A 25381-nucleotide genomic window follows, 5' to 3' on the forward strand; every position below is an offset into this window, starting at 1 on the left:
TGTGAGGAAGATGGAGGGACACAGACATTGTGTAGGTACGAGGGATTTGTGATTTTTTTAAAATTCCGTTTTAGTTGGTTTGGCACAATATTGTAGGCCGAAGGGCTGGTATCTGTATCGTGCTGTTCTATGTTCCTTGTTTAATTCCTAGGTTGCATGGTTTTTTTTAACCTTTTTGCAATCTTGCAATTCCTGTAAGTTCCTTTTCAGCCACTAGCCCTTCCCAGTACCCTTACTCTAATTTACTGCGTCTCACATTCCCGCCCCCCCCCACCTTTGAGTTATGTAAAATCATGAGAGGCATAGACAGGTGAATGGTCACAAATATGTTTTCTCCCAAGAGAGTGGAGTTTAAAACTAACACATATTGGCTGGGTGGCAGGGTGGAGATGCAGCTCTACCAAAAACACTCCTTCCCTCCGCTATCTTGCAAGTCACCCTTGGGGCAATGTGTAGCTCCTGCTTGGTATGGACAAGTTGGGCCTAAGGGCCTCTTTCTATCTTGTGTAACTCTGATTCCTTGCCCCTCTTCCCAGCATTTCCTCCTCTTCATTCCTGTAAACATTTTGGTGTTCTTGTCCTCTTTGTGACACTCCTCTTCGATAACATTCTTTTCTCTCTTCCACCATGCATTAGAAATGCTTTGTCAGCAAACACTACATATTATCTTTAAAGAGAGAAAGACTCTTCAAGTATTGGCAGTTAACAACCATTGTACAACCACCCCTCGGACTGAAGCTCACATTCTAAGTTGGTTTCTAATTTGTTTAAGACTCGAAAATTCTGAACTTGATTCCTCTCATTTTAAGTCTGATATCTGAGTCATGCAAAATGCAAATGTACATTTGAAATTTAAATCCAAATCTTTTAATAAATAATCATGGAGAAAATCACTGCATGCAGAAAGCTCAATGCCACCAGAAACACGAAGTGTGGCCATACTAATACCAGAGAACTTACTAAAGGAAAAATTTTGTTATTCTAAATTAAAAGCAAGAAATGCTGGAAATAATCAGCAAGTTCAGAATGCATCTGTGAGAAAAGAAACCCAGCTAATGTTTCAAGTGAAAGACATTTCTTCAGAACATTGTAACAAATTTTTTGATTTTCATCTTTGTAACTTGTAGTTTGGCCTTTTTTTAAATGTGCAGAATATGAAATGCCAGCCTGTCTAGAATTGAGGCAGATGAAATGAAGCTTGGATAGAATGGCAGTTCTGTACTTCTATGCATATGTATTACGTACATGGTGATATAGGTCTTTAGTTGCCTCAATGAAATATTTTAAGAAGACTAGCAGGTTTCATGCCACTCAAAGAATGAAAGTTAAAGCTAGTGATGGCCTCCATAGTTCTCTTGTTGTTCACAGCTGGTTGAGTGGTGTCGAAAAGACAACCTTGCACTCAATGTCAGTAACACCAAGGATTTGTTTGCAGACTCAAGGAAGGGGAATTCAAGGAAACACACACCTGTCCTCATTGAGGTATCAGCAGTGGAAAGGGTTTGTATTGATGCAGTTACAAAGAAGGCACCACAGCAGCTGCATTTCATTAGGAATTTGTGGAGACTTGTTATACCGCCAAAAACTCACGCAAATTTCTGTAGATGTATTGTGGAGAGTATTCTAACCAGTTGCTTCACTGTCGGGTATGGAGAGTCTATTACACAGGACTGGAAAAAGCTGCAGAAAGTGGGGACTAGCCTCCCCAGCATTAAGGACACTTACAAAAGATGACACCACAAAAAGGCAGCATCTGTCATTAAGGACCCCAACACCCAGGAAATGCCCTCTTCTCATTGCTACCATCAAGGAAAAGATACAGGAGCCTGAAAACTCATGATGTTTTTCGGAATAGCTTCTTCCCCACTGCTATCAGATTTCTGAATGGACGATGAACCCATGTACGCTACCCCACTATTTTATTTCACTATTTTATTCCTTTTTTTGTTCTCTTTTACACTTTTACATTACTAATTTTATATATATATAAATCTCCTTAAAGCAGTCATCATAATTCACAAGTACTAAAATCTAGGGTACTGCATGGTGTATACCATTGTTTTTCCATACCCAGGTCTTCACTACCAGATGCCTGAGACTTATTCTCTTAAGAAACTCCTTCTTATCAATCTAAATTCTTACAAGAAGATTAGGTCCAAATAAAAATCAGGGAGATAAGAGAGAATTAAATAGAAAAGTTATCCCTTAAAGGTCAAGTATTCATTACATAATTAATTATGCATATAATCAGAACAAAACAAAATGTCAGAATGATATAGAAAGAGTCTGAATACAATATTTGCATAATGTTATTTTTATTAGTTGTTGCATTCTGAACATTTTGCATTATACATGATGCATTCTTTCCCTAGGCTCTCTTGTTTGACTGCCAGGATAAGTTGTTGTCTCATATGGCAACGAAATGTGTTGCATCTTTGGTTCTGGTTCAGATTCTTTTCACGGTGAGTATAAATAAACGTATAATGGCAAAAGCATTTTACCACAAAATATGGCTGATGTGGTGTTGTTTTAAGTAGAATTGTGTAATAGTACTCTGGTTGAAATACTCATAGCCTGGACACACTCAGTTTCCTCTCACTAAGGAGAGTCTTTTGAATTTAGTCCTCAGGTTGTCATGGTTAAGATTTTGAAAATTGAACACTGCAAGGCAACCAGAATGAACACATTATTGTTTGAAATGTTTAGAATAATAAATTCATAGAAGTTTTTGGCTCAGAAGGAGGCCATTCAGCCCATTCTATCTCTTGGGACAAAGCCTTGCAATTACAGTTTATCAAGTGCTCATCCAGGGAATTTTTACAATGTAGTTAGCGCTTCTGCGTCACACGCCTTTTGGGCAAGATATTCAGATCCTGACCATTCTTTGACTAAGTATCTTCTTACCTTTCTTTTAATCCATCTAATTAGTTTATATCTTGTTACCTTGTCACTCAGCTAAAGGAAATAGGCCATTGCTCTTTGACCTGTCCAGGCATTTCATTCAATAAATTAAATCTCCAGACTCCTCTGTTGCAAAGAAAATGATTGCAAATTAAATGGTTTCTTCTTATAATCAAACATTTCCAGCCCCACCTTTATAAGTTGCTTTAGCAGAAATGTACTTGGTATTCTTATTCCAGTCTAACTAATGTTTTATATAGCTTTAGCTAAATGTTCTTGTTCTTGTATTCTGTACCTCAGCCAAATAGGCTTAATGGCTTCTTAACCAATCTATTGACCTGCTTTGCTATCTCCGGGAATCTCCAAATATGCACTGCCTCACTTCTCGCCAGAATAAATTCCATTTGCCACTTCTGTTCCCACCTAACAAGTCCATTGACATATTCCTGTAGCCAGGATCTTTCATCCTTACTTTCAACAACACTGATATCTTGGATGTGATCAGGTCGGCCATGTTATGAACTCTCTCGCCTCTCCTCCAGTCTGTCTCCTCACCATATGATGTTATCATAGAGTAAGTGATTTGTACTGATATTCCCAGGTGCAAAACCTCTTAGTAAGTTGACTTTAAGCCCTCCATTAGTATTTTCAGGAAAACTAGATCTGTCCTGTAATTATAGTTCAAATATTTATAACGCCATGTGGTCAACAGTGGACTTATTAGCCATAAGACGTAGAAGTAGAATTAGGCCATTTGGTCCATGAGTCTGTTCTGTAATTCCATCATGGCCGATTTATTATCCCGCTCAACCCCATTCTCCTGCCTTCTCCCCTTAACCTTTGACGCCCTTAGTAATCAAGAACCAAGATCAAGAAGTCAATAACTTCCACTTTAAGTATACCCAATGACTTGGCCTCCACAACCATCTGTAGCAGAGAACTCCATTGATTCACCACCTTCTGGCCAAAAAATATTTGCTCCTCATCTCTGTTCCAAAGGGACATCCTTTACTTCTGAGGCTGTACCTGCTAATCCTAGACTCTCCATGTCCACTCAATATTTGATAGGTTTTAGTGAGATCCTGCCCTCTCAATCTTCTAAACCCCAGTGAGTACAGGTGCCGAGTCATCAACCGCTTCTCATACGTTAACCCTTTAATTCCAGGGATCATTCTCGTGAACCTCCTCTGGACCCTCGCTAATACCAGCATATCTTTTTTTAGATTAGGGGCCCAAAATTGCTCACAATTCTCCAAGTGCGATCTCACCAATGCCTTATAAAGCAATTTCAAGGAGAATGTGAGTTGTTAAGTATTATAGTTTGACATATAACGTGAAAAGAAGCAGTCCAAACACTGACCCCTGCAGAACATCAGTAGTCACCAGCTGCCAACACAGAAAGGGCCTCCTTTATTCCCACTCTTTTCCTCCAGCCAGCCAGCCAATCTTCTGTCCATACTAGTATCCTTTCTGGTATGCCATAGGCTCTTACCTTGTTTAGCAGCCTCATGTGCAGCAACTTATCAAAGGCCTTTTGAAAATCCAAGTAAACATCTGCTGACTCTCCTTTGACCATCCTGCCTGTTATTTTCTCAAAGAATTCCCAAAGATTTGTCAGGCAAATTTTCCCTGAGGAAACCATGCTGACTTCGGCTTATTTTATCGTGTGCCTACAAGTACCTCGAAGACTCATCCTTAATAGTGGATTCCAACATCCTACCAACCTCTGAAATCAGGATAACTGACCTATAATCTTTAGTCTCCCTCCCTTCTTAGAGTGACGCTTGAAATTTTCCAGTCCTCCAGAACCTAGCAATTCTTGAAAGATGATTACTAATGCCTCCACAATCTCTTCAGGTACCTTTTTCAGAACCCTGGGGTGTAGTCCGTCTGGTCCAGGTGACCTATTTACCTTCAGACCTTTCAGCTTCCTAAGCACCTTTCCCTTAGTAATGGCAGCTACACTCACTTCTGCCCCCTGACACTCTCGAATTTCTGGCATACTGCTGGTGTCTTCCACAGTGAAGACTGTAACAAAATATTTCTTCAATTCATCCTCCATTTCTTTGTCTCTCAACCTCTCCAGGGTCATTTTCCAGTGGTTCAATATACACTTGCACCTTTTTACTCTTTATATATCTGAATAAAGCTTTGGTACCATCTTTTAAATTTATTGGCTAGCTTGCCTTCATATTTCTTTTTTTCTCTCCTTATGGCTTCTTTTAGTTGCCTTCATTTAGTTTTCCTCTGGCTTCCCACTAATTTTTCCTATATTGTATGCCCTCTCTTTTGTTTTTCTGTTATTTTTGATTTCCCTTGTCAGCCACGATTGCCGCATCCTCACTTTAGAATACTATTTCTTCTTTGGGATGAACCTATCCTGCACCTTCTGAATTGATCTCAGAAGTGCCAGCTGTTGGTGTTTCGCCATCATTCCTGCTAGTGTCCCCCTTCCAAGCAACTTTGGCCAGGTCCTCTCTCATGCCTCTGTATTTCCCTTTACTCCACTGTAATGCTGATACATCTGATTTTAGCTAAATCTTCTTAAACCGCAGGGTGAATTCTATCATATTATGATCACTGCCTCCTGAGCTCTCTAATCAAATCTGGTTCATTTGTCTTTTAAACTACCAACATTATTATTCCATAATTATACTCAAATCTTTACCATTATCTACCACCTCCCCTGCCAGTCACTCCATCTCACACCCTGAACAAACTCTCCAACATATTGGTTGTGTATTTTGGCTTTTACTGAAATATGTATGTTTTGAGAGAAGATATATTGTGTTGATAAAGCTAAAACATTTGATGTGGTATATGTGGATTTTATTGAGGATTTTGGTCAAGTTCTATAAGATAGATTAAAAAGATAAAAGCTGTGAATTCCAAGGAAAAATGCCAAGTTGGACTAAACATTCGTAGAACAGCAATGGCCACTAGGTATTTTAATGACTAGAGTGCTAAAAATCATGTAGTGATCCAGGGCTCAGTACTAGACTTCTTGCTTTGAGGTTTCTCTAAGTGACTTAAATGTGGGGACTGTGTTAGGGAGCAGGAAGCCATGGTCCAAGAGTACATAGTTAATATAGAAAATATTGGTAGTAGCAAGAACCAGCTTTCAACCTTAAAGGCAGTGATTGGCTTTGAAAGCAGTAGGGCACATCTATGCAAACTGTTCTGTCCTCAATTAAAACAACAGCTGCAGATACCAGGCACAAGTGGTTTAGAAACTGATCACCACAATTATATAAGAATTGTTCATTTCTCAACAGGTACTGTACATGCATACAAATACACTTATCAATATCAGTGCCTGCTGCTCTTTTCTGAAAAGAATTCTGTTTCAAATTATCATAAGTTTTATTGTGCTACTCAAATTTCATATTTCTACTTTTATGAGCTTACCTTCGTTAAGGTGCAGGAATCAAGCAACTGTTGCCAAAACTTTTGACGGAGCAATGCCGAGTGGGTCAAAATAAATTTATCGTGGCAAAAATAAACTTATGTTTTATCTTTCTGGGCTACAAAGTCACTGTGTAAGGAATGACCCAGATTGAATGCACCTGGATTAATTCATTGTCTGTTGTATGGTACAGCCTAAAAACTCGTACGCTATTTATCACACTATAGAAAATATAATTATTATATTGTAACCATAAAAGTTTACAATATTGTCAATGGTTTCATCAGGCTAGTTAAACGGATCACCTTGTTGCACAGTTGTATTTCCTGAATGGACTTGTGTATCGAATTGTGAAACTAATTACAAGGCTAACCGTTAAGTTTGGTGGGTCACTGTTGTTTTAATGTGAATAGAGTCACCAGAAAGACACAGTTTGTAGATATCAAAGTTATAAAAGTCTTTATTTGGGACACATACAAACTGACAGCCTTTGGAGTCATGAGAGTGACGGAGAGAGACAAAAACAGAAACTCCTCAACCCAATATTACAGCACATGTACATATGTTAAAGAACAAAGATAACGGACAATTTCTATAGTTACAATACCCCCATAATTCTTCTTTTGAGTTACATGTAGTTTTCAAATGCCTGTATCTTCCCATCAACACACCCAAAATGAATGTTAATTACTATGGTGTCTGCGTCCTATTAGTGCAATGAGGTGTTGATTGCATTCATGCATATGCAGATATATACCAGTTAAGTGTGTGTTTTCTGGTCTGTTATTCACTGTTTTGAGCTACATTTTGAATTCAATCCACAATCTATATTCAGGTCTGAAAAATGGTTGTTGAAGGTAATATTTGCTACATACCCTAACTCCAGAATATGCCTTAACACTATCACTTCAGGAAAGAATGACATGTTTTATTGTTGCAGCTTCACTTAAGATGGAGAAGTATGGGTCTGGCCTTGCTGCTGTGCAGTGTTCCATTCTGGTGAACCTCTGTTGCATCATCGTTTCTTCATTTAAAAAAAACGTTCCTGCTGTAGAAGACTTTAGGCCACAAGTCCAATGTTCTGTTTATTTATTCCTTTCAGTCCATTTGATACTTGTCTGATTCCAGCTAAATGATCTGAAGATGACAACAAGGAAGGGACATTTGTTGACAAATACAAACATCTTCAATAAAATGCATCCTAGTTATTAAGCACTCTTTCGCTAAATAGGTAATATTTTGTTAGCTACTATTAACCATAGGATTAATTTTTAAAAATGTTTTTAGGAGTTATCCATTGATAGTTGGATGAACAGCTGCCTGGACATTCTGTCAAAAAAGCAAGGAAGTCGACAATCAGCTCATTGGATTCAAACAATTACGGTGGTAATGAAAGAAATTTTAAAAGGAAAATCCCTGGACAAGACAGGTTAGTAAATCCTCGTGGCAACATCCAGAATTAACATCTAGTAGATAGTGTATATTTTATATTTAAATTTTCACTGTTTTTATTAATAATTTTTGGATGTAATTGGCATCAATAGATGTCCTTGGGATGGTGATGTTGAGTCACATAGAACCACTGAAGTCTTTCTGGTGAGAGTGCTCCCACGTGCTGTTTCTGAGGGGTTCCAGCACCCAGCATGATGAAGAAAAAGCAATGAATTTCTAAATTAGGATGGTGTTTGTTGTAGTGAAATCTGCTGGATTAGGGAATTGATAATCTCATTCATTCATTTTAGTGCACTATTTTTCTTTGTGGTAGAGCTCACAAATTTGAGAGCTGCTGTTGAAGTTGTGAGGCCGAGTAACTACAGTGCATTTTTAGATCATTCCTGCATGGTGGGGGGGGGGTGGTGGAGGGAATGAATGTTGAGATGGATATAGTGCCACCAAGGAGACCTGTGTCCTCGATGCAGTTGAGCTTGAGTGTAGTTAGAACTTTACTTACCTAGGCTGGTGGATAGAGTTTCATCACAAATCTGATAGCACAAATCAAATATATCTAATTTTTCAGAAGAGTAAAAACCAAGCACCACCCCTGAAGCTCTATGTGAAAAGATCAGTTTATTTCCCTAAAAAGCTCCACTCTACAATAAATGGAGATTGCGCATTTTGAGAAAGCACCATTCGAAGTCTGGCTATAGACTATTGTCGGACCTACAGTCAGACATTGACTCCTATTTTTATTTATGAAGCCCTTATCAGGGCTGAAATGGCTAACACGAGAAGGCACAATTTTAAGGTGCTTGGAAGTAGGTACAAAGGAGATGTCAGGGGTAAGTTTTTTACGCAGAGAGTAGCGAGAGAGTGGAATGGGCTACCAGTGATGGTGGTGGAGGCGGATACAATAGGGTCTTTTAAGAGACTCCTGGATAGGTACATGGAGCTTAGATAAATAGAGGGCTACAGGTAACCCTAGGTAATTTCTAAAGTAAGTACATGTTCGGCACAGCATTATGGGCCGAAGGGCCTGTATTGTGCTATAGGCTTTCTATGTTTCTATCAGTGGTGTTAGAGTGGATAAAAGGTGAAGTCACAAAAGAAAATAGGGGTACAAAATTTCACATATGCATGATTAAATAAATGAAAAATAAAGTTTTTGTTGAAGTTTATTGTGTGATGTCACTAAAGAAATACAATTGCTCAGCAAAATTTTGTGAATCAATCTGTATTTAACCAAGCAGCACACAGCCCTAGTAAAAGAAAATCAATGAGGCACAGTGGCTGATGGAATAACTTTTCAATGAGAAAACCACTTCCTGGTGAATTGCAAAACAGTCTTTCTAAACCTCTTGTGTATCTTTGAATACAGCACCAGAATGAATGACAAAATCCATTAAGCCTTTATCATCACGTCTGCCAAGTGGCAGGGGTCTTGTATGTATATTCCTCTGTAATAAGGGCAAGCAGATTTCAGATCAATGAATAGCTTCACAATGTAGCTTGTGGACTCAAGCAGAGATGTATCAAATCATACCCTCCCCGTCAATGTGGTTAATTTAATTGTGCCTGTATGTACCATAGAATGATGCATCTTACTGAAGCTGAATTGTAAATAAATTTAACTGAACCGAAAATAAGAACTGAATAATTGAATTCCAAAATCTACTGTATCTGTCATTTGTTTTTACAGCAATGCTTGCAGCGTCACAATGTTCATGTTAAATTGCATTGTAAACTTACTAGCCAGGCTCTGTCAACAGAAAAGTTTTTTGGTGGTGTATCTTTAATGCCTGTAATATCAGCAGGGAATACTGTGATTGGCATAATAATCATAAAATTAAGAGCCTCACCAAACTTCCCTTCAGGTCAGTCTGGCTCAACATTTAAGAATAATGTGTAGGTCTGTACTTAATCACTGGATCACAATAAACAAGTTATTCTAGATAGACAGTACTACCAGAGTTAAAGTAATTCTTTTTGAACATAAATATGTCAATATAATAAATTATACCCTTGATGATTTTGCAAATTATTCTCTGCATCCAAAATTAAAGAATAATTACTATACATGTAATTAATTCCCATGAAACCTATCATATCCTTCATAAATCACTGAATTGAGTACAGGAGATAAGCTCTGTTTATGTTCCGTTCGGAGCTATGTACCAGGTACAGCCATTTTCAAACATTAGGTGAACTATCAGATTTGTTAGTATGCAAAATTAATAGAATTGGGAGATAACGTATTGAAAGTTATTTTACTACAGAGTAAAGAGAAGGATTTGTTTTTGTGAGGTGACGGGCAACAACTGTGGGTGCTGTGCAAGAATCAGTGCTTTTCACAAGATTTATCTGTGACTTGAATGACGGTGCCATGGTATGATAAGATTGACTCTTGACCTCAGTAGTCCGCCTTGTGACTTTCTGCTTTATTGTCTACCTGCACGACACTTTCTCTGTAATTGTTGCATTTTATTCTGTATTCTGTTCTTGCTGTCCCTTGTACTACCTCTGGGTTGTGATGTAATGAAATAATCTGTACAGATAGCATGCAAAACAATGCTTCACTCTGTATCTCAGTACACGTGGCAACAATAAGTCAATTTACGAAATGCCGTATTTCTTATTTTGCTGATGGCCTGATATTGGGTGTGGTTGTGAGAAATATGCAAGGGGCTTCAAGGCAATTTAGAAAACTTACATATAAGTGAGTGGGCAGATACACTTCACATTACAACAGTAACCTGCCTTAACGACTACCATCCAGTGGGACTGACCTCAATAATAATGAAGTGCTTTGAGCAGCTGGTCACAAGCTGTATTAAATCCTGTTTTCCCTCTATTATCTTTTCCAATGTGTTATCCTTATAACAGATTTGAATTATAAATCCCACTTAAAAAAGTAACCAGGGCAGCATTTCTACACTTAAGAAATATTACTATAAATGGTACTTCAATTTCAGTAACGTAATGATGGTAAAAACTATTTCACACTTTTATATCAAATAGATAGATTACTACAATACACTTTTTACTGGACTCTAGCAATCTATTGACAAAGTTCAACTAATTCAGAACACAGCTGCTAGGCATTTAACTAAAACCAGGATGAGAGAGCATATCACTTCTGTTCTAGCTACGCTGCATTGGCTTCCTGTTTCTTTTAGATTTGATTTTAAAGTTCTTTCACTTGCTTTTAAAGCTCTCAATGGCCTTGGGCCGGAGTACATCAGAGAAGAGCTTTCATTTTATAATACAGCTCGAGCTCTCCGGTCTTCTTCCCCCAGTTTCTTAAATTTAAACAATCTCCCTCAAAAGCTAATTGGCAGGTCAGCTTTTTTGAACTACGCTCCTAAGCTGTGGAACTCAATACATAAAGCTATAAAGGGTACAGACTCAGTTGGCACTTCTAAACACCAGCTCAAAACCTATTTATTTAACCTTGTTTTTAACTATCATCTTTTTGTCTTTTATTTTCAAATTTGCACTTTATCCCTTTGTAAAACACTTTGAACTACATCGTCTGTATGAAACGTGTTCTATAAACAAGTTAGTATTATTTTTTCATTGGATTCCTACCAGTTTGCATTTCGCACAGATGGGTCCACTGATAATGAAATAGTCTCTGCCCTCTATTCAGTCCTGTCCCACCTGGAGAGTGGTGTTTCCTCTGCCAAAATGTTGTTCTTCAACTTCAGTTTGGCATTCAATACGATCATTCCTCAGAAGGTGGTGGCTAAACTGTCCTTGTCGGGTCTCAGCACCTCTCTTTGTAACTGAAACTTCTTGAACTTCTTGACGGAGAGAATTCAGACAGTCCGTGTTGACAGCAACATCCCTAGCTCCATCATGCTGAACACTGGCGCCCTCCAGGCTTGCATGTTGAGCCTGTGGCTGTACACACAGCTCTAACCACATCATGAAGTTCACTGATGGCATACCAGTGTTTGGCCTCATCAGCGACAAAGATGAGTTGACATACAGAGAGGAGGTAGAGCAGCTTGTGGACAGGTGCAAACACAACTTGAGCCTCAACGTGGGCAAGACTAAAGTGCTAATTGTGTACTTCAGGAAGATGCAGTCTGATCATGCCCCACGCCCTACTGTACATCAATGACTCCTCCATGGAGAAAGTCAGGAGCACCAAGTTTCTTGGAGTGCACATCACAGATGATCTCACCTGATCCCTCAAAACCATCTCTTGAGTCGAGATATCACAGCAGCACCTCTTCTGATTCCTGAGTTGTTTGAGGCAAGTGAGGCTCCCGGCCCTATTCTCACATCAGGGTCTCTCCTTCCCCCCCCTCCTTCCATGCAGCACTGCATTCAGCATTGTCAAGGACCCCTCCCATCCGTCCCACAATCTCTTTGACCTCCTACCATCAGGCAGAGGTACCACAGAATAAGAATTGTGACTGTTAAGCTGAGTAGCAGTTTCTTCCCCCCAGATGTGAGACTTCTGAATACCCTGCTGCCACCCAGTACGCATTTTTAATGACAGCACCAGTAGCACCCATACTGTTATGTATTTAATGATACGTCATATATCGTATTTGCACTTGTATCAGCTTGTACATCTACAAAATACTTTTTAAAATTATTAATATTATTGTGTTGTATGTGATACATAAGCTTTGTTTTGTACTTTGGTCCCCGAGGAATGTTGTTTCATTTAGCTGTATACATGTGTATGGTTGAATGATGACAAACTTGAACATTTCTAAAACCAGCGTCTGAGGATAACAGGTGAAATATTCAGGCCTGACACTCGGGGCGATGAACATAGGAATTTTCTACCACAAAAGGTTGTAGAAATCAAACCACTGATTATATTTAAGAAGGAAAGAAAGTGATTTGTAGATCTAGAGGATTAAGAGATATGAAGAGAGCTGGAAAATACTAATGAAATGGATGAACACACATAAAATGCTGGAGGAACTCAGCAGACCTGGCAGCGTCTATGGAAAAAAGCATAGTTGACGTTTCGGGCCAAAACTCTTCAGGAGGACTGGAGAAATAAATCTGAGGAGAAGATTTGAAAGGTGGGAGGGAGGGAAAGAGAGGAACACCAGGCGATAGGTGAAACTTGGAGGGCGAGGGATGAAGCAAAGAGCTAGGAAGTTGATTGGTGAAAGAGACTGAAGGCCAGGGAAGAAAGAAAAAGCTGGGGAGCACCAGAGGGAGGCAAGGGACAGGCAAAAAGATAATGTGAGAGAGGGAAAAGTGGATGGGAACTGGTGAGGGGTGGGGGGTAGACATTGCTGCAAGTTTGAGAAATCAATGTTCATGCCATCAGGTTGGAGGCTACCCAAACAGAATATAAGGCGTTGTTCCTCCAATCTAAGTGTGGCCTTATCACGACAGTGGAGGAGGCCATGGATGGACATATTGGAATGGGAATGGGAAGTAGAATTAAAATGGGTGGCCACTGGGAGATCCCACGTGTTCTGGCGAATGGAGCGTAGATGCTCGGCGAAGCAGTCTCCCAATCTATGTCGGATCTCATGGATATCCAGGAGGCCACACCGGGAGCACTGAACACAGTACACCGAACACCAACAGACTCACGGGTGAAGTGTCGCCTCACCTGGAAGGACTGTTTGGGGCCCTGAGTGGTAGTGGGGAAGGAGGTGTAGCACCTGTTCCGCATGCAAAGATAAGTGCCAGGAGGGAGATCAGTGGGGAAGGACGAATGGACGAAACTTCCGCCACCAACTGGATCCCACCACCAAACTCATCTTTCCCTCCCCGCAACTTTCTGCTTTTTGCCGGGGTCACTCCCTAAGCGACTCCTTGTTCATTTGCCTTCCCCATTGAATCAAGTTCCTAGCTCTTTGCTTCATCCCTCACCCTCCAAGTTTCACCTATCACCTGGTGTTTCTCTCTTCCTTCCCTCCACCTTTCAGATCTATTCGTCAGTTTTTTTTCCCTCCACTGAGTTTTTTTCCATAGATGCTGCCTGGCCTGCTGAGTTCCTCCAGCATTTTGTGTGTGTGTTGCTTAGATTTCCAGCATCTGCAGATTTTCTCTTATTAATGAAATGGATAATCACTCATGCATATGTTGAATAGTAGAACAGGGTTAAACAGCTGAATGGCCAACTCCTGTTTCTGTATTTTATGTTCTTTTTCTTTCAGTTGAAAAACAATGTCGTGATTCCGAAAGAGAAAATAGGTCAATAAAAGCCTACTGTTAAAGTATTAAAAAGGGTAGAATAGAGACAGTGGAAAAATTGAAAGCAGATGTAGATATGAGCAGCTAGTTTTCAAATTTAATTTTCAGCAGCAATTTCCGTTGTTTTGTAATTTAGAGCTATTCTTGGAGCAAAATAGTCCTTTCCATATTCAAGCAGTTTTGTTGCTTTATTGTAGATATTTATTATAAAGAAATAGCAACCGAACAGAAATCTGCCAGCTTTGAGAAATAACATTTTGTTCTGGAGCTCCCAGAAGTTTATGTAGTTAGTCAAAGACCCAAAGCCCCTTTAATCACTACCCCATTCTCCTTTTATCTTTTTCCATTCCCTTCTCCATGGATGATTCAAATTCCAGCTGAGTATTTATATCAATCATAATGTCGATGTTCCTCTTCACTCCCAACCCTTGTGTGTGTATCATGACTATACTCGAAGATGTATAGTCTTCGCTCTAATCTCTGAAATGTTTCCATTTTCTCAGGTACTTTGCAGAAACTCCTCAAGCCGGTGGACTCAGTATTCCATAACTTGTATTTCTTCACCTTTTCCTCACATTCTGGTGCCTGCCAAACAAGTGAAGATTGTACAGGATCCAATATTGACAGCATTGCCACAACCAACCAGTTTGCAGTTATACAGGCTCTTGACGTTTTTGTTGCTATTAGAAACCAGTTGGAACTAAACCTGTCTTGCATAAGAACGTTATACCTGCATGCCCCACTTATGCTGGATTTTGTCACTTTTTCTGCTCAATATTTCATCAAGAAAAAGCTAATTTTGCTACTCAAAAGTTGCATTCTTGGCTATGCAAGTGACAATGCCAGCAGTCCCTGCCATGCAGTGTCTCAGCAAGATCGCCACATACACAGTGACTTATTGGGAGTATCTTGCATGTTGCTTCAAGCTGTAACATCTGGATGGCTGAGGCAGATTCCTGTGAGCCCCAGGCCATGTTTCTTTGGAGGCAGTGAGATACTTGGTGTAGAACATTCTATTCCTGGTCCAGACATGGTAATGCTGCGGGCTGTAAGTCTTATTGTGATCAAAGCCATGGAAACTAATCTGAAGAATGCAGTGGGTGCAGTGACGGATAAAGGTAATGAATAGCCTTTCATTCTGTAAATTAATTGGAAACTTTTAAGTAGAAAGAACTATTTATGCCATCTACTGAGTATTGATGTCTGACAATGCCACAGAATAAATGAAAATTAGATCATTGTAATTCAGAGATAAAATAAAGATCTCAAGATTTCTTGAAATAGTGGCAGTGAGTACTTCATTAGTGTACCTGTACCTTAGCAGTGACTCAAAATATATTTGTGCAATAAATCAAAATTAACATCCTAAAATACCTTATTGAACTTGCTAGTCAGGTGGTAGGTAATACCTCAGTTTTAAATTCCTCTTTATTTTCAAATCCTTCTGTGGGCTTGCCTCTCCCCTCTGTAACCTTCTACAGAATGACGAATGATTTCCATGCTCTTTCAACTTTAGCCTCTTGCTCCTCCCATTTTGGCCTTTTACTCCCCAGTTTTAATCTTTCCACAACTGAGAGATGTGCTCTTAGCTTTTAGGCGCCTGTGTCCTACATTTGGAAATGTCCTTTATAAACCTCTTGAAATAACTCACCCCTTGGTACTTAAAAGTGCTTGAGTTTCCATTGGAGGTAGTGATGCAGTCATTCTTTTTAACCAAGCTCTTGGTTATCTGTTCCAATGCCTAAAGAGTTAAAGGAATTTTTGTGAAGAATTAATTGTTGCCTCAAAAATATAACTACACACAGTTTTTATTATAATTGAAATTAAAGGGAGAGGGTGAGCAGCTGGAAGTCATGGTACATATTGGCCAAAAAGTTCTATTCAAAAGGTTCAAAGGAACATCTAAACAAGCCTGATGCATTTTGGAAACAAGTCGTGTGGACTGATGAAGTTAAAATAAAACTTTCTGGCCGCAATGAGCAAAGGTATGTTTGGAGAAAAAAGGGTGCAGAATTTCATGAAAAGAACCCCTCTCCGACTGTTAAGCATGGGGGTGGATTGATCATGCTTTGGGCTTGTGTTGAAGCCAGTGGCACGGGGAACATTCTCTGGTAGAGGGAAGAATTAATTCAATTAAATACCAGCAAATTCTGGAGGCAAACATCACACTGTCTATAAAAAAAGCCAAAGATGAAAAGAACAAACAACGGGAATTCTGCAGATGCTGGAAATTCAAGCAACACACATCAAAGTTGCTGGTGAACGCAGCAGGCCAGGCAGCATCTCTAGGAAGAGGTACAGTCGACGTTTCAGGCCGAGACCCTTCGTCAGGACTAACTGAAGGAAGAGTTAGTAAGAGATTTGAAAGTGGGAGGGGGAGGGGGAGATCCAAAATGATAGGAGAAGACAGGAGGGGGAGGGATGGAGCCAAGAGCTGGACAGGTGATAGGCAAAGGGGATATGAGAGGATCATGGGACAGGAGGCCCAGGGAGAAAGACAAAGGGGGGGGGGACCCAGAGGATGGGCAAGGGGTATAGTGAGAGGGACAGAGGGAGAAAAAGGAGAGTGAGAGAAAGAATGTGTGTATAAAAATAAATAACGGATGGGGTACGAGGGGGAGGTGGGGCATTAGCAGAAGTTAGAGAAGTCGATGGAGGAAGGGAAGCCCCTTTCTTTTTCATTTCCAACACCTCCCTCCCCTTCCTAGATCTTTCTGTCTCTGTCTCTGGAGACAGCTTATCCACTGATGTCTACTATAAGCCTACTGACTCTCACAGCTATCTGGACTATTCCTCTTCTTGCCCTGTTTCTTGCAAAAATGCCATCCCCTTCTCGCAATTCCTCTGTCTCCGCCGCATCTGCTCTCAGGATGAGGCTTTTCATTCCAGGACGAGGGAGATGTCCTTTTTTAAAGAAAGGGGCTTCCCTTCCTCCACAATCAACTCTGCTCTCAAACGCATCTCCCCCATTTCACGTACATCTGCTCTCACTCCTCCTCCCGCCAACCCACTAGGAATAGGGTTCCGTTGGTCCTCACCTACCACCCCACCAGCCTCCGGGTCCAACATATTATTCTCCGTAACTTCCGCCACCTCCAACAGGATCCCACCACTAAGCACATCTTTCCCTCCCCCCCCCCCGCTTTCCGCAGGGATCACTCCCTACGCGACTCCCTTGTCCATTCGTCACCCCCCATCCCTCCCCACTGATCTCCCTCCTGGCACTTATCTTTGTAAGCGGAGCAAGTGCTACACATGCCCTTACACTTCCTCCCTTACCACCATTCAGGGCCCCAGACAGTCCTTCCAGGTGAGGCAACACTTCACCTGTGAGTCGGCTGGGGTGATATACTGCGTCCGGTGCTCTCGATGTGGCCTTCTATATATTGGCGAGACCCGACGCAGACTGGGAGACCGCTTTGCTGAACACCTACGCTCTGTCCACCAGAGAAAGCAGGATCTCCCAGTGGCCACATATTTTAATTCCACATCCCATTCCCATTCTGACATGTCTATCCACGGCCTCCTCTACTGTAAAGATGAAGCCACACTCAGGTTGGAGGAACAACACCTTATATTCCGTCTGGGTAGCCTCCAACCTGATGGCATGAACATCGACTTCTCTAACTTCCGCTAACGCCACACTTCCCCCTCGTACTCCATCCGTTATTTATTTTTATACACACATTCTTTCTCTCACTCTCCTTTTTCTCCCTCTGTCCCTCTCACTATACCCCTTGCCCATCCTCTGGGTTCCCCCCACTTTGTCTTTCTCCCTGGGCCTCCTGTCCCATGATCCTCTCATATCCCCTTTGCCAATCACCTGTCCAGCTCTTGGCTCCATCCCTCCCCCCTCCTGTCTTCTCCTATCATTTTGGATCTCCCCCTCCCCCTCCCACTTTCAAATCTCTTACTAACTCTTCCTTCAGTTAGTCCTGACGAAGGGTCTCGGCCTGAAATGTCGACTGTACCTCTTCCTAGAGATGCTGCCTGGCCTGCTGCGTTCACCAGCAACTTTGATGCGTGTTGCTTGAGATGAAAAGAGGATGGCTTCTACAACAGGATAATGATCCTAAACACACCTCAAAATCCACAATGGACTACCTCAAGAGGCGCAAGCTGAAGGTTTTGCCATGACCCTCAAAGTTCCATGACCTAAACATCATCGAGAATCTGTGGATAGGCCTCAAAAGAGCAGTGCGTGCAAGACGGCCCAAGAATCTCACAGAACTAGAAGCCTTTTGCAAGGAAGAACGAGCAGAAATCCCCCAAACAAGAATTGAAAGACTCTTAGCTGGCTACAAAAAGCGTTTACAAGCTGTGATATGGGTACTTGCCAAAGGGGGTGTTACTTAAGTACTGCCATGCAGGGTGCCCAAACTTTTGCTTCAGGCCCTTTTCCTTTTTTGTTATTTTGAAACTGTAAAAGAAGGAAATAAAAAAGTTTTCTTGCTTAAAATATTAAAGAAATGTGCCATCTTTAGCTTTATGCCTTTTGGAAATCAGTTCATGTTTTACTCACTTAGCTATTCACAGTAACAGAAATTTTGACCGGGGTGCCCAAACTTTTGCATGCCACTGTACATGGAGATGCAGTTTGTGGTGAGACTGTGAGGAAAGCCAGACAGATGATGGGGCAAAATTAGTCAGTGGGATGAGTTAAAGTGTAAGATGGGAACAAAATTGAAAGGGGTGATGAATACAGCATTGAAGGTGTTATATTTGTATGCATGCAGTATACGGAATAAGGTCGATGATCATGTAATGCAGTTAAGAGATTGGCAGGTATGATGTTGTGGGCATCACTGAGTCATGGCTGAAAAAGGGTCATAGTAGGGAGCTTAACATCCAAAGATAAACATTGCATTAAAAGGACCGACAAGTAGGTAGAGGCGATGGGGTGGCTCTGTTGGGGAGAAAATAAAATCAAATCCTGAGAAAGAGATGACATAGGATTGGAAGAAGTAGAATCCTTATAGGTAGAGCTAAGAAACTGAAAGAGAGAAAAGACCCTGATGGGAATTATATGCAGACCTCCGAACAGTAGACAGCATGTGGGGTATAAATTACAATGAGAGTGAGAAAGGGTCGATGTTACAATAGACATGGGGGATTTCAATATGCAGGTAGATTGGGAAAATCAGTTTGGTGCTGCATCCCAAGAGAGGGAATTTACAAAATGCCTTGAGGGATGTCCATTGAGAACAGAGATGAGAAGGAATTTCTTTAGCCAGAGGGTAGTGAATCTGTGGAATTCATTGTTACAGACGGTTGTGGAGGCCAAGTCATTGGGTATATTTAATGTGGAGATTGATAGGTTCTTGATTAGTAAGAGTGTTCAAGGTTATGGGGGGAAGGTAGGAAAATTGGGTTGAGAGAGATAATGAATTAGCCATGCTAACCCAAATGGCCTTATTCTGCTCCTATGTCTTATGGTCTTATGATCTTACTGAAATTTAAATTTTTATGTCTGCGGAACTCCACAAACATAGTGATCCTTCAGTTACTGAAAAGTTCATTGGGCTGGAATATATATTTTTTGGAATATTGTGCCAAAATCCATTTATGAAAACCTACAGACTTTACAGAGATCAGAAATAGCCATGAGATAAATCAAATATAAAAATCAGTCAGTTTAAGTTTGGAGATTTATAACACTGGAGATGTGTGAGAAGTCAGAAATAGAATGAAGATTTGAAAATTTTGATGTGAATTTGTGCCCAAAATGATGGATTCAGTCTTGATTTTGAACAAACCCATAAAGATGGGAGGAGGACTATATTATTTTCAGCCAAGGAAGAATAAGAAAGGAAAATTACTTCAGTGGACATGGCAGAAGAATGAGCAGGAAATTCAATAGACTTTAAAGAAAGGGTTTGTGATTGGATTATTGCGTTCTGATGAAGGGCCTTGGTCCAAAACGTTACGTGTTTATTCCTCTGCATAGATGCTGCTTGGCCTGCTGAGTTCCTCCAAAATTTTGTGTATGTTACTTGTGGCTGGATCAATCAGTTTTGAAATACTGTACTCCAGTGCAAGGTCAATTTTTCTTTTCTTTTCAGCCAACGTAACCATTGGAAATGGAATACTGAAGCTTGCTGTTAGCAACCAATAAGGGAAGGCAAACATGGATGAGGAAGATTGAAGAAATTAATGGAAAGTTATTTTGGAAAGAAGAGTGAGGAACAACATTCCATGGAAGATTTCAGAATAAACAGAGAGACCAAATGATTAACTCTTGAACAACAGCTGACACCTCTATAAGAGCATGGGAACCAGGAGCAGGAGTGCGCTGTGTAGCCCCTCAAACCTGCGGCACCATTCAATAAGATCATAACTGTTCTTCTTTAGATCTCTACTTTGATACCTGTTGCCTCATAATCCTTAATTTCCCAAAGGTCTTTGGTGATGGCTATCTCAAAGACCCAGCATTCCTAGGTCTCAGTCATATCTGTTGTAAATGGGTGACCCTTATTGTGAAATGATGCACTTTGTATCTACCCTTCATTGCCTCTCAGAATCTTTTACATTTCATTAACATTATCTCTCACTTTCTTAAACTCCAATGAGTATAATCCCAGCCCTTTCAGACATGTGCATAAAAAATAACTTTATCATAGGAATCAACCTTGTGAACTTTGCCTGATATGTCTGCTACTATTGTGTATAATATTTATTCATAAAAGCCATAAAATGTGAAAATTGATACCCATACACCTCAACATTGTTTGAACTTCTGACCACCTTCATTCTGTTAATTATACTCAACACCTAATAAGCACAGGTTGTGTACTCTTTATTTGAATTTACAACATCTGAAAACCTCCAAAATCCAGGTTTATTTTAAGCGCTGACATGATGTCACAAATGGAAAATTCCACAACTGACAGGGAAGATTCCAAAGCAATGGGCAGGTCTCTGCACACTATAGACAGTTCTGAGAAGTGACCTCACATGTGTAAAGAACCAAAGTTAATGAAAAATAGAAAAAAAACTGCATAAGGTGAAAAATAAGATCTCAATTGTGTATCGTCAGTGTCAGAGTGAATGTATGCCCCTTAATGGTACGCTGATCATGAAACAAGCAAAGTTTTATCATGATGAACTGAAAATTAAGGTAATTGTCAACATTCAGCAGGTTGGTGGAAGAAACTTAAGAAAAGGCACAGCATTAAATTTTTAAAGTGTATGCTGATCAGGAAAATCTAGTACCAGAACAAGTCAACTATGATGATAGTTTTTGTACCTTACATAACTGCATTAAATTTTTAAAGCATAGGTAGTGAAAAGCTAAGACCAGAACAAATCTACAATACTGGTTGTTTTCATACCTTACATAAACCCTAAAAAAAAACTAAAATTCAAATGCAGTGTACTGTAACGTCTTAATCAAAACACGGCATTGTAGGTGGAGACTGAAAGCCTGCCGTTCTTTGTCGTTGTTCAACAGCTGATGCAGGTACTCTCCCAATGCTTCTTTGCTGCTTGTTGCATATCAAGCATTATATTAATATGTAATAATTTTTACTGTTAAGTACAGATGTGTGATGAACAAGTATAAGCCAAAGACTGCCTAGTGACAACACATAAATTCAGAGTCAAGAAATAATGTGGTGATCCCAAGCTATCTCATTATATATTTCAAAATCCAAAACACTTCCAGCCCCAAGCATTTCGGATGAGGGGTACTCAACCTGTACTATGCCTATTTTAAAGGTTGCTGTAATGTGTGTAGCACATTTTGAAACAATACTAATTGCATGTTGGTGTTTCCAGGCTGCCTGAAGAATGAGCTCCAGTCCTGTGTGTCTCAGCTGATGCTGTTTCTGAGGAGGCATCTCCAGAGTTCTGCACAATTCCAGCAGCTGTCTCATCCATGTGCCTGGGTTTTCTTCATCTTCCTGGAGCAGGATGATGATCTGGTAGAGGTTGTCAGTACACTGCTAACCATCTATATGCACTCTTATGGGTCAGTATCTCCTTCATGGCTTGTGTTAACTTTTGAGTTTGCATCATATTTATCAGTTTAATATTTCCCTCATTGGTTTTGGAATTGCTTCATTGTTGTCACATGTACCAAGATACAGTGAAAAGTTTGTCTTGCATTCTTATTCTACAGATCAAATCAGTACACAGTGCATTGAGCTAGAATAAGTTAAAACGATAATGCAGAATAAAATGCAAAAGCTAACAAAAATGCTACGCACGTAAAATATAAAGTGCAAGATCATAACGAGGTAGATAGTAAGGCTAAGTGTGCCATGCTTTCAGGATTTTGTATCTTGTGCTTGAAGGAAGATGGGAGGAGAGGGAATGTTGAGGTGGGTGAGATCATTGATTATTCTGGCTGCTTTATTGAGGTGTTGAGAAGTATAAACAGAGTCCAGGGGAGGCTGGTTCCTGTGATGTGCTGAGTTGTGTCCACAACTCTCTGCAGTTTCTTGCAGTCACATGTAGAGCATTTGCTAGACAAAGCCACTAAGCTTTCAGATATAATGCTTCTGATAAGAATTGATAGGGGCGGTCAGGAACATGCCAACTTTCATCAGTTTTCTGAGGAATTAGAGGTGGGTTTTTTTGGCTGTGACATTAGCGTGGTTGGACCAAGACAGAGTATTGATGATGTTCACACTTAGGAACTTTAAACTGTTAAACTTCTCAACCTCTACAATATTGGTGTAGACTGGAGCATGTGCATCACCCTCCTTTGTGAAGTCAATGACCAGCTTTTTATACACCCTTCATATAAAAAGTTGTAAAATATATTGAACCACATCTCCCTCTGCTCTGAGATCACAGACATCCTTGGATTTTACAGTGAAATCCCTTGTGGTGCTTTCAGGATCCAATTGTAGTATGGGACCTTTCCCAGTGCTGAGCATACAGAGAGACTTTGACTGGAGTTGAGACTCGTCCTGATATCTACCGGTTCAAAGTAAAATTTATTCTCAGAATACATGCATGTCAATAGTTGGGAAGCTATTTCAGAAATTGAATGCTTGTCAATGTCTTTGCTGTTCACAGATAATCAAAACGTTCAGGAAATATTAAAATGATTTTAAATTATTTAAAATTTTAACACTATGTATACCACTAAAAGGTATGCACTTAATACAATGATTTTGCAACCTAATATATTGATCAGTATTAGAACTAAATAAGTGACCTAAAAGCCGGGAAGTCTCTAAAGGTTCAAATTGTACTCTTGATCTCCATGAGTCAGCCCTGGAGGTATAGCTGTAGATGTTACTGTGGGCTTCAGCTTGTGCTAACACTAGATACTGGAACTTCTGCAGAGAAACTTGGACATTGTTAGCATTACTTATGCTGCATGTTAGTGCCAATTCCTCCCAGCTTTTCACATCATTCGCATTCTGCCCTTTTTCACCAATCTGCCTTCCCCTCTCACCAGTACCCGCCAACTCATTCACCTCCTCCCCAACACTTTTAATTTGGCTTCTACCGTCCTTTATTCCATTCCTGATGAAGGGTCTCTGCCAAAAACATTGACTGTTCATTTTCTCCCATTGATGTTGCCTGACTTGCTGGGTTCCTCCAGGATTTTTTATGTATTGCTTCAGATTTTCAGCATCTGTTGCCTCTCCTCTCCTCGTTAGATTGTTTCCTTCTGTTTATTGTCTACTTGGAGAGATTTCTGAGCATTGGTTCAGAGATCAAGCAGTTAAATCAAACACAGGCCCAATGAAGATATTTGCATCTTCTACACCCTCAGGCCTCTGGGGGAGAGAATGCCAAAGAGTAAGTGGCTTTTCAAGAAAATAACTTACTCTGAACTGAATCCTACATAACATGACTAATTATTCTAGTTCTGGTCTCCTCAACCATAGAACATAGAACAATACAGTACAGTGTGAGCCCTTCAGTCCACATGTTGTGTCAATCCATGTAAACATACTATAAACATCCATCTAATATTTATAAACATATAAAAATGTTTTTAAAAATTAAGCATTAATCTAACTCCACCCTCCTACACAGCCCTTAACCCTCCATTTTCCTATGTCCATGTGCTGATCTAAGAGCCTTTTAATTGCAAACGAGATAATCTGCGGATGCTGGAAATCCAAGCAACACACACAAAATGCTGTTGAAATGAGATCTTAATAATGGATGCCTTTGATGAGACATCACTTTTGAAGATGCCCTGGATGGAGGAGAGGCTTATTCTTGTGATAGAGCTGGTTGAGTCTACAACCTTCTGCAGCCTCTTTCAAACCTGCATACTTAAAAAAAATATTTGTCTTTTGAAGATATCCACAGATATTAAATCTATGCTGTTCTATTAATATGACCCTAAATATGTGCTGCTTTGCTATCTGCAATCCCCTGAGCACAAATATAGTCTGCCCTCACCCTATCCTCCCACCACCCCACCAGGAATAGGGTTCCTTTTGTCCTCACCTGCCACCCCACCAGCCTCCATATCCAACTCATAATTCTCTGTAGCTTCTGCCATCTCCAGCGGGATCTTTCCTCTACCCCTCCGCCACTTTTCTGCTTTCCGTAGAGATTGTTCCCTACGTGACTCCCTTATCTATTCGTCTCTCCCCACTGATCTCCCTCTTGGCGCTTATCCTTGCAAGTGGAACAAGTGCTACACCTGCCCCTACACCTCCTCCCTCACTACCATTCAGGTTCCAAACAGTCCTTCCAGGTGAGGCGACACTTCACCTGTGAGTTTGTTGGGGTTATTTGCTGTATTCGATGCGGCTTCCTGTATATCGACGCAGATTGGGAGACTGCTTCGCCAGAAAAAATGGGATCTCCCAGTGCTACCCATTTTAATTCCACTTCCCATTCCCATTCTGACATGTCAGTCCATGACCTCCTCTACTGTCACATGAAGGCCGCTCTCAGGTTGGAGGAGCAACACCTTGTGTGCTGTCTGGGTGGCCTCCAACCTGATGGCATGACGTCAATTTCTTGAACTTATGGTACTATCCCCTCTTCTTCACCATTCCTCATTCCAATTTCCCTCTCTTACCTTATTTATTTACCTGCCTATCACCTCCATCTGATGCTCCTCCCCACACTTTCCTTTCTTCCATGGCTTTCTGTCCTCTGCTGTCAGATTCCCCCTTCTCCAGCCCTGTATCTCTTTCACCAATCAACTTCCCAGCTCTTTTCTTCACTCCTCCCCCCTCCCTGCTCTCCCCTCCTCGGTTTCACCTATCACCTTGTGGTTCTTCTCCCCCTCTCCCCACTTTCTTACTCTGACTCCTCATTTTTTTTCCAGCCTTGAAGATTCTCGGCCCAAAACGTCAACTGTACACTTTTCCATAGATACTGCCTGGTCTGCTGAGTTCCTCCAGCATTTTGTGTGTGTTGGTTGTATCGTGGAATAACCCTTGATTTGCCTTTTTATCAAATACACATTAAAGAATTATATAGACAACAATGGTTAACCATTATCAGAACCGACAGATAACTTCA

At 40.5% G+C, this 25381-nt stretch overlaps 1 protein-coding gene across 7 annotated transcripts in view; it reads left to right on the forward strand.

Annotated features, from left to right (window-relative positions):
• Positions 1–25381, forward strand: part of lins1 (lines homolog 1) — a 63239-nt gene that overhangs the window by 26013 nt on the left and 11845 nt on the right. For all 7 annotated transcript variants that reach the window (XM_063065809.1, XM_063065810.1, XM_063065811.1 and 4 more), the window contains exons 4-7: positions 2373–2462; positions 7595–7736; positions 14431–15045; positions 21704–21896. In XM_063065809.1, coding sequence (XP_062921879.1) covers positions 2373–2462; positions 7595–7736; positions 14431–15045; positions 21704–21896 — 1040 coding nt within the window. The remainder of the gene's footprint in view (positions 1–2372; positions 2463–7594; positions 7737–14430; positions 15046–21703; positions 21897–25381) is intronic.

The sequence above is a fragment of the Mobula hypostoma genome, chromosome 13 (assembly GCF_963921235.1).
Source record: "Mobula hypostoma chromosome 13, sMobHyp1.1, whole genome shotgun sequence".
Classification (NCBI taxonomy): Eukaryota; Metazoa; Chordata; class Chondrichthyes; order Myliobatiformes; family Myliobatidae; genus Mobula; species Mobula hypostoma.